Source organism: Lepisosteus platostomus, chromosome 15 (genome assembly GCF_059453375.1).
Source record: "Lepisosteus platostomus isolate fLepPlt1 chromosome 15, fLepPlt1.hap1, whole genome shotgun sequence".
Classification (NCBI taxonomy): domain Eukaryota; kingdom Metazoa; phylum Chordata; class Actinopteri; order Semionotiformes; family Lepisosteidae; genus Lepisosteus; species Lepisosteus platostomus.
The window spans coordinates 26,316,573-26,328,986 of NC_142625.1; the positions used below are offsets into that span (position 1 = coordinate 26,316,573).

A 12,414-nucleotide genomic window follows, 5' to 3' on the forward strand; every position below is an offset into this window, starting at 1 on the left:
AAAGAACTACAAGTCCCGTCTGCCGCGCCGCGCATGCGTATTTGGGCCCGGGGCAGCGGCGCCTGCGCGGGTTTCGAAAGCTGACGCAAGCAGCCCGAGGCGCTGAGCGAGAAGAAAAGAGCGAGGACGGAGCAGCGCGAGCGAGGAAATTCGGACAGGGGACGACAGGACGCGAACATGTCTGGCGACGAGGTGAGTGGGGAGCGGAGAGTGTCGTTACGCCGCTGCGTGTGTGTGTGTTGCCTGCACCCCTCGGAGGCCGAGTGAGGGAGGTTGAGTAGCGGACCCGGCGGCGTGAGGCCTAGTCCCCATGTGAGCGAGCGGCCGCCGGCTCCCCACGCCTGCAGAAACCACCCACACGCGTGTCTTCCTGGCTGCACTCACTCACACACACACACACGGGAGAACGCAGCTCCGGGAAGGCTCGCCTCTTCGTGGTAGATTTACAGATGAGCTGGGGGGGATTTCCTACACGTTGTCGGAGAACCCAGGGTCGTCTCTCGATGCGAGTTACACGGCGTTTTTGCACTCCCAGGCGAGCAGGCCGTGGCGTTGAACACGTCCCCTGCCTCTTTTGGCAGTTTAGCAAAGTCATTTTCCTGCGTGTCTTCCCGCCTCCCCTCCCGAAACGCCCAAGCGGGGCGACTCTGAAGCCCCCAGCAGCCTGTCGAGAGGGTGTGGGAGCCGGGAGGTGTTCGTGAGCTCAGAAATACCGTCTAATCTTCAAAACCGGGCTGTGAACATACTCCCCTCCCTTCTTTTTGTACAGAACAAGATCATCATATCAGTGTAATGTTTCCACCAGTGGCTGTGAGTGGGTGCCCCTCGTGTGTGCCAGGCTTGTGTATTGTTAATTCGGTGTGAGGCTGCTGGGGAGGGAGGGGGGGTGACCCCTGACATCCGACCCTTGTGTCCCGAGCAGAGCAGTCTACCTGCACGTTGAAGGGTTAATAGGCCGGTGCGCTGGAGCAAGTCCCCCAGTGCTCACAGTCAGCTCTGTGGATTTCACCAGTATGAAGGGTGAAAGGTGAACCAGGAGAGACAAGTATAGACTACAGGAAAGAGCTCAAAACCAAGAACATGAGGCTCTTTTCACTAATAGTTGTGGGAGTGTGGAGCAGGCATGCTGAAGCCGAAGCTCCTGCGTACCAGCCGGGCGGGGTGGGGTGCTCTCGTTTGCAGCCTTTCTCGTCATGACACTGGGAGATGGAAACGGTGATCTCTCGGGTGTTGCTGGGATTCCCGATGTCTCCTCTAGTGGGGCGCCCGCAGCTGGTGCAGTGGAGGTGTGCTGGGGCGCGGTGTCAACTCTTCCTGTTGCCGTGTGCAAGCCGTGGCCGGTCACGGCCTGCGCGCCCCCCCCCCCCCCGCCAGCCCTCACGGCGCTCTGCCCTCTCCCCGCAGATGATCTTTGACCCCACCATGACCAAGAAGAAGAAGAAGAAGAAGAAGCCCTTCATGCTGGAGGAGGAAGGGGGCGACGCCCCCAGCGAAGACACCCAGCAGCCCGAGGCCAACGTGGCCGAGCCGGAGGGGGGCGAGGACAAGGACCTGGAGTTGGACGAGGACGAGGGCAGGAGGAAGGGTGAGGGAGCGTCCCTGCCCCCCTGCCAGCGGAGGAGTGGAGCTGGGATTGGTGTTCAAGAATATTCCCACTAACGTGACCTTCGCAGCTCTCATGCCTGTGGCTAGTTAAGACGCATACATATACACGGCTGAGTTAGTTTGACTCTGTTGCTTCCTGTATACTGTTGACCTGCTTCTATTACAAAAGCATACATTCATGCTTTAATAAAATTCTTAGCATCTGCTATGGGACAGATTTAAATGATCAGTTGTGATTTTAAATGAGCTAATGGTGTTCGATTTGGTTGTTTTCAAACCCAGTTCTCTGTTTAGGTTGTTTGTTTTTTTTCCACTATGCCTTGGAAGGGGCTGTTATGCGTTTTCTTTCTCGGTGTTTTGTCGAGAGCAGAGTCTGAAAGCGTTTTGGTATTCTTTTCAGGGTCTTAATTTTTTTTTCCCCCCCATTTGAAAATTTACAGAGGTGTCAGATGATCTCGATGACCTGAACTTCTTTAACCAGAAGAAAAAGAAAAAGAAGGTTAAAAAGACGTTTGATAATGACCTTGAGGAAGGGATAAAGGTCAGTACCAGAGGAGCACCACTGTGCGTGTTCACATGCGACATCCGAGAATCATGACCAGAGAGGTGGTGCTCCCAGTTTGTGATGAGAAACTGCTCCCCTCTTTTGTGTTAATGTTGTGCATTGGAATAGCTGTTTGTGTTGAGCACCATGAAACTAGAATATCTGTTGGTTGTATTTGTGACTGTCAGGAGACTCAAAGCCAATTTTATTCTTAATACTTAATTTGCGAGTTCAGTGCTGTGCAGAATTCAGCCTATGTTGTAAAGGAGACTTGGCACGGTTGATTTTTGACATGCAGAGCTGTAGTTTGCTGTGGTTTCCTGCCTTCATATATCGGACTGGAGAACCAAGTCCCAGATACAGAAGCAGGCATCACGTTCCCTCTGGCCTGATCAGAGCTTGCGTGGGGTCTCTTACTGTTCTCGCGCTCCACCCTGCTGCCCTCAGGAGTTGAAGATTGAGGGGGAGACAGAGGCCATAGAGGATGATGACCTGGATCTGATGCTGCCGACCAAGAAGAAGAAACCCGTCAAGAAGGTGGAGTTCCAGGACGAGAGCGAGCTGCAAGACCGCGACGACGGTAGGTCTGACTGTACGTGCGTCTCGCCGGGAAGTCTGACACGCACTTAAACATGTGGAAATTTCTGGCCAATTGTCTTTTGAAGAGAAACACACGTTGTTTTATGCAGTTATAAGAGAGGGTGCGAATAGCTATTTTGTTTTCAGTTACGTTACTTTTTTTTACAGCAGCGCTGACAGTGCTGGTTTCTGAGATTTGTGCCTTTCAGCCGGTCCCCGGCGCTCGGCACGTCTTGCGGTCACCTTGCGTCTTCTGAGACGCCCCCACAGAGGGGGGGGGGGGGGCTGTGTGAATGGGTTAGGTGATGCAGCTGACTGTTTTGGCAGCACCCGAGGACGAGGACGGAAAGAATAACGACGGGATCACGTTCAGCGCGCAGACGGGGCCGTCCTGGGCTGGGACGGAGCGGGACTACACTTACGATGAGGTAAGGAGCTCTGCCCACCGCGGCGCAGTGCCCACGCCGGCTCTTCGTATCCGCGAGCGGCAGGCGCCTCACCTATCCGTTTTCAATTCGGGTTTTAGCTTGGGTTACGATACACCGGGGTCTTTTTAACCCATGTTTTGAGGAACATGCTTTTTATCAGACATTCAACCCAGACTCTACTTTTTGCTTGGTAAGAAACCTGAAGACACTAAGTGTATGGCTGTTAGCCTCACCCCAGGGTCCTGATTAAATACTGCTCTGGGTTTTGCAAAGTCTGTCTCCTCTTAATTTAGGAGTTTGGCAGTTTAAAATAGTTTCTCACTCCTTCCCCTGATCTGCTGTGCAGGGGAGCTGCTGTGTTGCACGAAGGGGTTCCAATCCTGTCTGTAAAGTGTTGTGCGATTGTGTTTGGAGCGGTGGGGTGGCTCGGTGGCTCAGGATCTGTGGCTGGAAGGTTACTGGTTCGTATCCTGCGGTCGGCAGAGGAATCCTACTGTGTTGGGCCCCTGAGCAAGTCCCTTAACCCCAACTGGTCCAGGGGTGCTGTATAAATGGCTGACCCTGCGCTCTGACCTCAAGCTTCTCTCTCTGTGTGTGTCTCTCATGGAGAGCAAGCTGGGGTCTGCGAAAAGACAAATTCCTAATGCAAGAAATTGTATAGGGCAAATAAAGTGATCTTATCTTATCTTTTGATCCTCGTTATAAACTGTGAGCAAATCATCGCCTGAATCTTTTTTTATGCATGACTTCAATCAAGAACAGTTATCCCACTAAACAGGAATAGTATAGGAATAGGAAAGTACGAATCTGGAATTCAAACTGGGTTAATATTGCAGTTCAGGTTCTGAATCCCATGCAGCGGGCTGGATGCTCTCCAGGCCCCCGAGAGCTGTACAGGAGGTAGGAGGTAGGGGCCGCTGCCTTGCGCGCCTGTCCTTCATTCGATGCTCTCGTCTGCAGCTGCTGAACCGCGTCTTCAACATCATGCGCGTGAAGAACCCCGACATGGTGGCGGGAGAGAAGAGGAAGTTTGTCATGAAGCCGCCGCAGGTGGTCCGTGTAGGGACAAAGAAGACGTCTTTCGTCAACTTCACGGATATCTGCAAGCTGTGAGTCCTTCCCTTTCTCTGGTGCAGCTTGACCGTTTAACCAGTTTTTTATTATGGACTGTGGTATTCTCATCTGGCCTGTTAAAAGAGGCAGGCGTTTCAGTGTGACACTTTACCTCTAAGAATGACAGTGCAGCACATATCGAAGCATGCTGCAGAGAGACCAAGGCACACGTCTCTAGTGTAGCGATACCTCAGTTTAACGGAATAGCTTTGTTCCATCTTGTTGGTTCACTACCTGGAACTTAACCAGAGACACCAGGAGGTGTTCCAGCACTTGTGTAGTAGGAAAATATAATTTTCAAAAATAAAGGAAATGGGTTTTAACACATGAACATTGATGTTTAGATCTGCTACTAAGGTCAGTTGATTGCTAGATAACCAGGTGTGGTGCGCCAGGTGTGGGCGACTCACGAGCATCTTCTCCGATTGGCCTCCAATGATGCGAACAAACCCCTCTGCACCCTTTCTGCTGATGCACCCCGTCTCTCCGTTTTTAATATTTAGAGTTGCTTCACATGATTTCTTGGGTTTGTTTTTTCAATACTTTTGCAAAGAAAAGATGAGCGTTGTTCCCAGAGCGCTAGCAGAGGTATTTTTTCTTTTGCTGAGTAGATACCTTTGTTCAGGGCACCCTTAAGAGCTAGAGAATTTAAATTAGTTGCAAGTATCAGCCACAATAGTATGGGTACAGCAATGAAAAAAGTTGCTGATTAAAACAAAAGATCTATAAAAGATGACTGGTCGCCAGATTATGGCACAAAGCCTACTGTAGGGAAATAAACTGAACTGTTCAAAGTCATCGTACACAGCCCAAGAAACGCAAGCTGTCACAATTAAGGAAACAAACTTTCAGCTGTTTCCAAAAACAGCCAGTCGTCAGCTGTGGATTCAAATACAGTGAGTAGACCTTTTCTAAGGATCATTGCTGCTTTAAACTAATATGTTCTGTGATTGAAAAGGGAGTCAGATAATGGAGGTTAATTATGTACCTGCCTTTGACTGCGCTCCCTGAATAAGACGGGTTGAAAGTAAGTTCTGCTGGCTGCCAGTATTAGTCATTGTTCATGTGTTTGCCTTTTTGCTTCAGTGTGCTGTTCATACGTCTTTGTCTTTTATCTTAGACTTACTGTGTGTAGGAAAAACGCATCTTTTCCGCATTTCATATCGAATTGAAGTGATATCATGCTGGTTTGTTTGCAGTCCACTCTCTGACCCTGCCCTCTAACCCTCTGTGAAATGAGCTTATTGAAATATGGACGTTCGTGTAAGCGGTGAAGTGGAAGTGTGCTGCTGTGCGTTTTGATCCATACTCCCAACGCCCATTGTTTGAGAATGCCGAAAAGCAAAGGGCTATTATTTGTTCGGGATGCGGTCCTTTTCACCAGAGCTCACTCTGACCGCTGTTTCCTTTTCTCTCTTGTTGCTAGATTGCATCGTCAGCCCAAACATCTCTTAGCCTTTTTATTGGCTGAGTTGGGAACGAGGTAAGTTACTGCTGCTGTGTGTCTCCTGTTCGTCTGTGATCTGGGGAAAGAGAATAATGGACTAGGAGTAGAACCTCAAGTCCAGTCCACTCCTTGAGGGAACTGCTGATCACTGATCCCCAAATTGGTCATTCCTGTTTGTCTAGAGAAACCTGTGACAACCTGGCTTGGCCAAGAAATTCTTGTTTTCCTTTTATACTCTTAATGATGGGTTGGATTGATGCACGTTTGTGTCATCTTCACAGTGGTTCCATAGATGGAAACAACCAGCTTGTGATCAAGGGAAGGTTCCAGCAGAAACAGATCGAAAATGTGTTGCGAAGATACATCAGTAAGTGCGACTTCAAAGAAACGTATTTGACTTGACATTGTTTTTATTTTATTATAAGTCCTAAAAATGCTGATAAGGAAAGCTGTTGTGCACTGTCATGCTATGTTTTAGAAGTATAGACCTATATTTCATGGTATGTTTGGCATTTTGATTAAGCCAGCTGTCCTTTCCTTAACCCTTTTATGGTCTGTGGAGATTTAAAGTCCTGGCAAGACTTTGACAGTAGTGGAAATTAGTGATTTGAGGGCTCATAAGGCCTGGTGGGACAGCAGAGTTTTTGTCTACTGACATACTACAGGTGGACACTGGCCAGAGTTAATCTCCCAAAGAGCCAGATGTGAATTTTGTGTCCCTAAAAGAGAAATTTAATCTCAACTGATTTTTTCACACTCTGCAAAGTATGAATAAAAAAAAAGAACAAAAGAACAGCTTTTATAATTTTACCAAACATGGTTTTCAATGGGCGAGTCATTGGAGCTGAATCTTATCGATACACCCTGCTCCTCATCCTTGAAAAATGTAGAAAACTGATAATTGTATGCATTGAAGTAATCATCATATGCACACCTTGTATAAAACAAGCCTTTGACCAGCCTTTAGTTAGCGTATTCAACATGGATACTTTCACCAGTGGTGCGGAGAGACCTGTCCTGTTCCCAGAAAATATTCTATATATATAAGTAATATATAGTGCTCTTTTTCAAAACGAAATCAAGCCATGAAGGCAAGGCTGAAACAGCGCTTGCTGTCGTCAGAGGGACTGGATTTGGAATAGCAGGCTACCAGATTAATTGTGACTCGGTGAGAACTGGGATGCGGTACGTTCCTGCCAGAGTTTGGCCTGGATGCTTTTGAAAACCCTCGGCCGGGTTGTTTGAGGGCTAGCTGCCGCTCGTGTGTGTGTCGTCCGAGCGGCCTGACTGCGTGGCGGCCGCAGAGAGGCCGCCAGCCCGGTGCCCCTGGTGTCTGACGGCGCTGTGCCCTGTGTGCCCCGCAGAGGAGTACGTGACGTGTCACACCTGCCGCTCCCCGGACACCATCCTGCAGAAGGACACGCGCCTCTACTTCCTGCAGTGCGAGACCTGCCACTCCCGCTGCTCTGTGGCCAGCATCAAGACCGGCTTCCAGGCCGTCACGGGCAAGAGGGCGCAGCTGCGCGCCAAGGCCAACTGACCCGGCCGCCCCCGGGGCAGGGGCGCCTGATGGGACTCCTTCTCCAAACTGTGCGGGTGGGCCGGCGCCGGTGGGAGCCAAGCCTGGCCAGGACGGGCCCGGTGGTGATACCCCCCCCCACTCCAGCGGTCCTCCGCCCGCCCCGCATGCTACACCACCGCCTGTGGTCACCTGGTACCCCCACTCCCTGCAGGCTTCAGCAGACCTGGGTTTTTCCTCCCCTCATTGTTTTTTTTTTTTTATTCTTAAAATAATCACATTATTAAATCTCGTTACTTCAGTACTTTATTAAATCAATGTGAATTTACAGTTTAACGGCAATGGGAATTTTTGTCTCCTGGGTTAATTGGAGAGGTTGCTTTTGCACGTTGTCGTCGGATGCATTTCATGCGGTCTGCTCGATACTGCTTTGACCCCTGGAGTGTCCAGCTCATTTCAGCTTTCCCATGTTCCTCTCTGCGGTGCTGGGAGCTCCTGGTGGACGATGAGAGCTCATCGACACATCATAATACAGCACTGCTTCATTTGCTGCTTAAGAATGATGTGCATTTTAGATGTGAGCTCATGTCCATAAAAATTTGGCTTGGTCAGGAGAAATGCAATCCTGCTATGGTAAACATAAGTCAGTGTCATTCAGGTGTAAACATGCTTAAAAAGAAATATCTACTGATTTTTAGTCATTGGTGGGGAGTGTTGGAACGGACTTAGTTTTCAGTTTGACTAAATGTTTTGAATCTGGGCAACAGTGTCTTGTGGCTGAGAGTTTGGTGGTTAGTGTTTGAGAAACTAACATGCATTCTCACAAAAAAAAAACCCTGAACACAGTCTTTAGCCAAATTATTTTCATGGCCCTTGACGTGACATGATTCCCAAACTACACTGCCAGATAAGACTGTGCTCTCACCACCACTCCAACATAAAGGAATAAACATGTGGATGTGCCAGGGTCTGGAGTTGCTAGGACAGGGCTTATTTCCTGAAACAGCAGCACACTGAGCAACAGCTTTAGCACCTCTTGGAAAAATTTAGTGAGTGTGTACCTGGCGTATTCCCAAATTAGCCCTGTGAAAATAAAGAAAATTCTCTTTGGCTTTTCCCGACTGTAAAGCTTATCTGCATTTATTTGTGTTTTCACTGCTTCTGGCTGGATGAGCAGAGAGGAGACTGGCTGTTGGGAAAGGTGTAATAGTTGGGATGTGTTGGTGTTCCTATTTTAAGAGCTGCTCACTGCCCAAACGGCATGGCCTAAATTCTCATTAATGTCACGGTTTTAAACAAAACCCTGCCCCAGACAAAGCTGATGCTGCTGGCTGCCTGCTCACTACCTGTGTAAAACTTCAAATCTACAGCACAGTTCTGACCTTCTGACCTGGAGACATTTTTGTGGTAAAAGAAGAAAGCCATCATGTTTCAATCTGTTGGTGGGGAGGGGTTGTCTCTTCTCCCAGCACATACTTTGCAGTTTTTGAGTGGCGTAACATTTGTCGGCCAAGCTGTAAAATTCCGGTATCATCTCCACATTCTTACTGGCAGCACGGGAGCATTTAAGCTCTTACCTCTGTCGGACCGTTTCGTGAGCTTTTGCACTTGGCACCTCTGCTGGTCCAGAAAAGCTTTATTCAGAAACCAATTCCAGATGGCCATCGTAAATTTACCTCTCGCATGTTTTATTTCAGAGTTGTGCAGGAGTTTTAAAGCTTGCTCTTTCAGCACAGGGAAAAAAAAAATCCAATTTGAAGTAACGTGTCCAGAGCTGAACACGTGGTGTTTGGTATGCTGACGGTCTCCGTCATTTCTCCCCTCACAGAGGGCACTTCAGCATAGCTCAGTCTTCGTGGTCAAAATGTCAGGAGACGTCTGATCTGGAGTTTGTGGGGCGGGCAGGCTAGACCTTGGAAGACGGTGTTGTAAATGTGGGCTTTAGCAGGAAAAGCACAGGCTGGACTGTGTTTCAAATCTAATGTCTAATTGACTCAGGGCTTCCTTTAGGAATCGGTCCTGGGTGGAGGGGTGAAGACAGCACCTGGATTGTATGATTTCTAGTCCTCCAGCCCCTTTTTATCTTACAGCTCTTCAGAATGCTAGCCTGTTCTCTTGCCCTGTGCTTGTAATTGCAGCAACTAAAAATCCCTTTATCCCAGCTGGGAAATTGGTTCTGTACAGCAGTTAAAAGAAAAAAATCATTTTGGGTTCCACTCCAGTATTGTTGGAGGGCTAGGTTAATCTCCGAGTCATTCCCTTTCTGTCTTAAAGGTTTGGGGTGTAATGGTTTTGTTGAAATACTGTGTGCAGATCTAGAGAAAGCAGGCCTCCTGGGTCCTGCCTCTTGCAGTGAGCTATTTAAACTGGGAGAATTATGATCTGTTTTGCTGCAGAAACGTTTTCCTTAGTTTAGCACATTATTCTTCTCAATTAAATGATTTTTCAGGCAAACAGGATGCACAAGCTTTTTCAGCTCTGTAGTCTCCAGACCCACAGAAAAGTTTTGGCAGAACATTAAGAGGCAGGAGCTCCTGTTGAATGTCACTGATCACTCTTGGTAGTGATTCCTGGTGGGATGACTGGAATTCTGGTTCCATTTAGCCTAGTGGACTGTGCTGTGTGCTCACTTGTGTAACGGCACACTGTTTCTTTTGTGGTAAAGTGGTGACATTTTATCTCCTTTTCAGTTTTTATTACTGAAATAAAGCACACAGCCCTGCTGCACTGTCTCCAAGAGCCCCTTTCCAGATGGTGTTCGTGAGTAGCAGGAGTGTCTTGTTAGTTTTAGAAAGCCAGTGGAGTTGGTGCATCAGTCTCGGCCATATTGTTTCTGGTTCGTAGGATGACTTTAGTTCTTTGTGTTCCCCTGCATTTAAGCTTGTTTCTATCAGGGGGTTTGTGTTACCAGTTATTCTACTGGGGAAATTATCAGTCGCCCCTTTTCTCACAAATCCCACCCCTGACTGATAAACTGCACCTCCAGTGATGAGTTGGAGATAATCTTAACAGATAAGGTTAGGGGTCTCGTGCTTAATTCTGGAGTGTTTCTGGTGTTTGTTCCAACTTGAGCAACCAATTACCTAATTATTTCCGCACTTAGGTCTTTTTAAGCTGCTTTACAGCTGATGGCTGAAACCAGTCCCTTCATTAAGGGCATGGTTAACTGTAAATTACTTCCCAGCCTGCTAAAAGTGTTACATTATTAACCAGTTAAAGAATAAAAAGCTGGAAGACGGCAAACCCTCCAGAAACTGAAAAGACCTGTGAAAGACAAAACCCAGTTGAAGTGATTTTGCTTCTGGGTCTTAATACAAGCAGTTGTACCCCTCAAAGGCACTGAGTGCCACAGCCCTGGCCGTGAAAGAGTGGAGCTCCGTCCTGGGCCTCATGTGCCCTGAGCTTACCTTCGCCCCCTACAGGCACTGCTGTGTACAGACTGCGTCTCTAAATATATTGATGGATGTTTTTGTAGTGTCAAGATTGAGTCAGTTTCCTTTAGAGCCCCTTAAAAGATTTTTTTAAGGTTTCCAAAAGCTTTAAAAGTTCACTTTTGCTTTTTCTGTGTTCTGAAAAGATTTAATGAGCAGAGTCAGGGGGCGTATTCCAGCTTGTATTTAAGAAAAATGATCAAAGCCAATTAAATGGACCCGTGTGCGCTGGAACTAGAACCTGGTGTGAATGTTTTTTTTTTTAATGTGATTTACATTTTAACACAGTTACTCATTTTCATTTTTCAATCAAAAACGCCAAGCAGATTTATCAGTTGGGTTCTTATTAAGTGGAGATAAACATGCTGTTGTCTACGAACACAGAAATTGTGGAAAGCAGAGGAGGCCTGTGCTGAATGTGATTTAACCTGCATAGGAACATACTGGATTTATAGCCAGTGTATTCTAACTTTATTTATGTGTTGGTTTATTTCTCACATGGTCTCTGTTTACATCACGCTTGTATTTGTAATGTACCACCTGGGATTCTGATCTGGTTCTCTTCTTTGCTTAATACTTATGCGCCCAGTTTAGCTGCTTGCCGTTTGTATACTTGCATGAAGACAATTCGGCCTATAGCAGTGAACACCAAAGACATTGGAATTGCCTACTTTCTCTTAAAGTTGTGTACAACTTGCTCCTAGTTCATCAAGGAAGGCGTCTAACCCAGCTGGAGACCTAGGAGGCAAATATAGGATTTGCAGAAAGTGCACTATTTAAAAACTGGCTGCGTTTCACGACCAGGGCCAGTCAGTACATCCGCATTATCGTTCCTCGATTTACTGTTTGTACTACAAATGCATCAAGGAATTGAACCTGTGCTGGTGAAATTCCATAGGTACCCTGCGGACACAGACCCCTGCTAGTCTGCCACACGAGGTAGGCGCTGAGTGCTTTTTGTTTCCAGCTGTTCTGCGCGATTTCTGCACAAGCATTTTCTGTTTCTGAGGGATAGCCCCTGAGGAGAGGAGGGTATGCTATGCGGCCAAGACCTTACACTGCTCTTCTGCGAGTGCCTTTGATGTTTTCCACAACTCAGCCATGCACCTGCTGCCTAGTGCATGACTAGTTAAGGTTGACTTTTTTTCCCTTCATTTTTTTTTTTTAAATCAAAACTTGACATTCAGTAGGTTAGATCACCCCGCCGCATGTGATCGGTGAACTTGCTCGTTCATGAGGTGATTGAGTACTTATGCAACAGTCACTTGAGCTCATTGAGGTTTGACATGAACGCTCAAACTAAGATAAGGCCCAGCATGTTTAAACCTTTTCTAAAATCATTCTTCCAATTTGTTGCTTAGTAAATCATGTTTCGGCCATGTAAAAGCACTGGGCAGTTCGCAAAGTTTCTCCCTTTACCCAGTTACCATGTGTAATGTGTTAGAATATGTGTGCATTCTCAACAAACCAACCTGGCGTCAAACTCCCTGAAACAGTGGCGCTAACGTGATAAAATAACCTGTTGTTCTCCCAGAGGCAAGGTGAGAGAAAACCAAAAAGGCAGAGGTCAAATAAGCTGCTGAAGGCGACTAATTTCTTCGAGAAATAACAGCCGGCTCGCAAGCTGCACAGCTGTGTGAACAGGAAGCTGAAAGTGGGCCGCGCGGTGGTGTCTCCTCTGCCCGAGGAACAGGTCCGTGACAGCTCCCAGCATGCCTGCAGCTCGGCTGCACAGACAGGCCACACCA

General features: G+C 47.6%; 1 protein-coding gene across 2 annotated transcripts; it reads left to right on the forward strand.

Moving 5' to 3' along the window:
- The first annotated feature begins 32 nt into the window (after positions 1-32).
- Positions 33-7,571, forward strand: eif2s2 (eukaryotic translation initiation factor 2, subunit 2 beta). Of its 2 annotated transcripts, none has more exons than XM_088607844.1 (9): positions 33-192; positions 1,405-1,585; positions 2,046-2,146; positions 2,597-2,741; positions 3,056-3,156; positions 4,117-4,265; positions 5,696-5,752; positions 5,998-6,083; positions 7,081-7,571. In XM_088607844.1, the coding sequence occupies exons 1-9, from the start codon at positions 178-180 to the stop codon at positions 7,254-7,256; spliced, it is 1,011 nt and encodes a 336-aa protein (XP_088463970.1). In that variant the 5' UTR covers positions 33-177; the 3' UTR covers positions 7,257-7,571. The 2 variants fall into 2 exon arrangements, with proteins under 2 accessions (XP_088463970.1, XP_088463971.1); XM_088607845.1 differs by having other exon boundaries at positions 2,597-2,729.
- The last annotated feature ends 4,843 nt before the right edge of the window (positions 7,572-12,414 follow it).

Bases quoted from the DNA above. Each gene is read 5' to 3' on its own strand.
- eif2s2 (XM_088607844.1), top strand. The intron at 3,157-4,116 runs GTAAGGAGCTCT...TCTCGTCTGCAG, and splicing joins GGGACTACACTTACGATGAG to CTGCTGAACCGCGTCTTCAA. The intron at 6,084-7,080 runs GTAAGTGCGACT...TGTGCCCCGCAG, and splicing joins TGTGTTGCGAAGATACATCA to AGGAGTACGTGACGTGTCAC.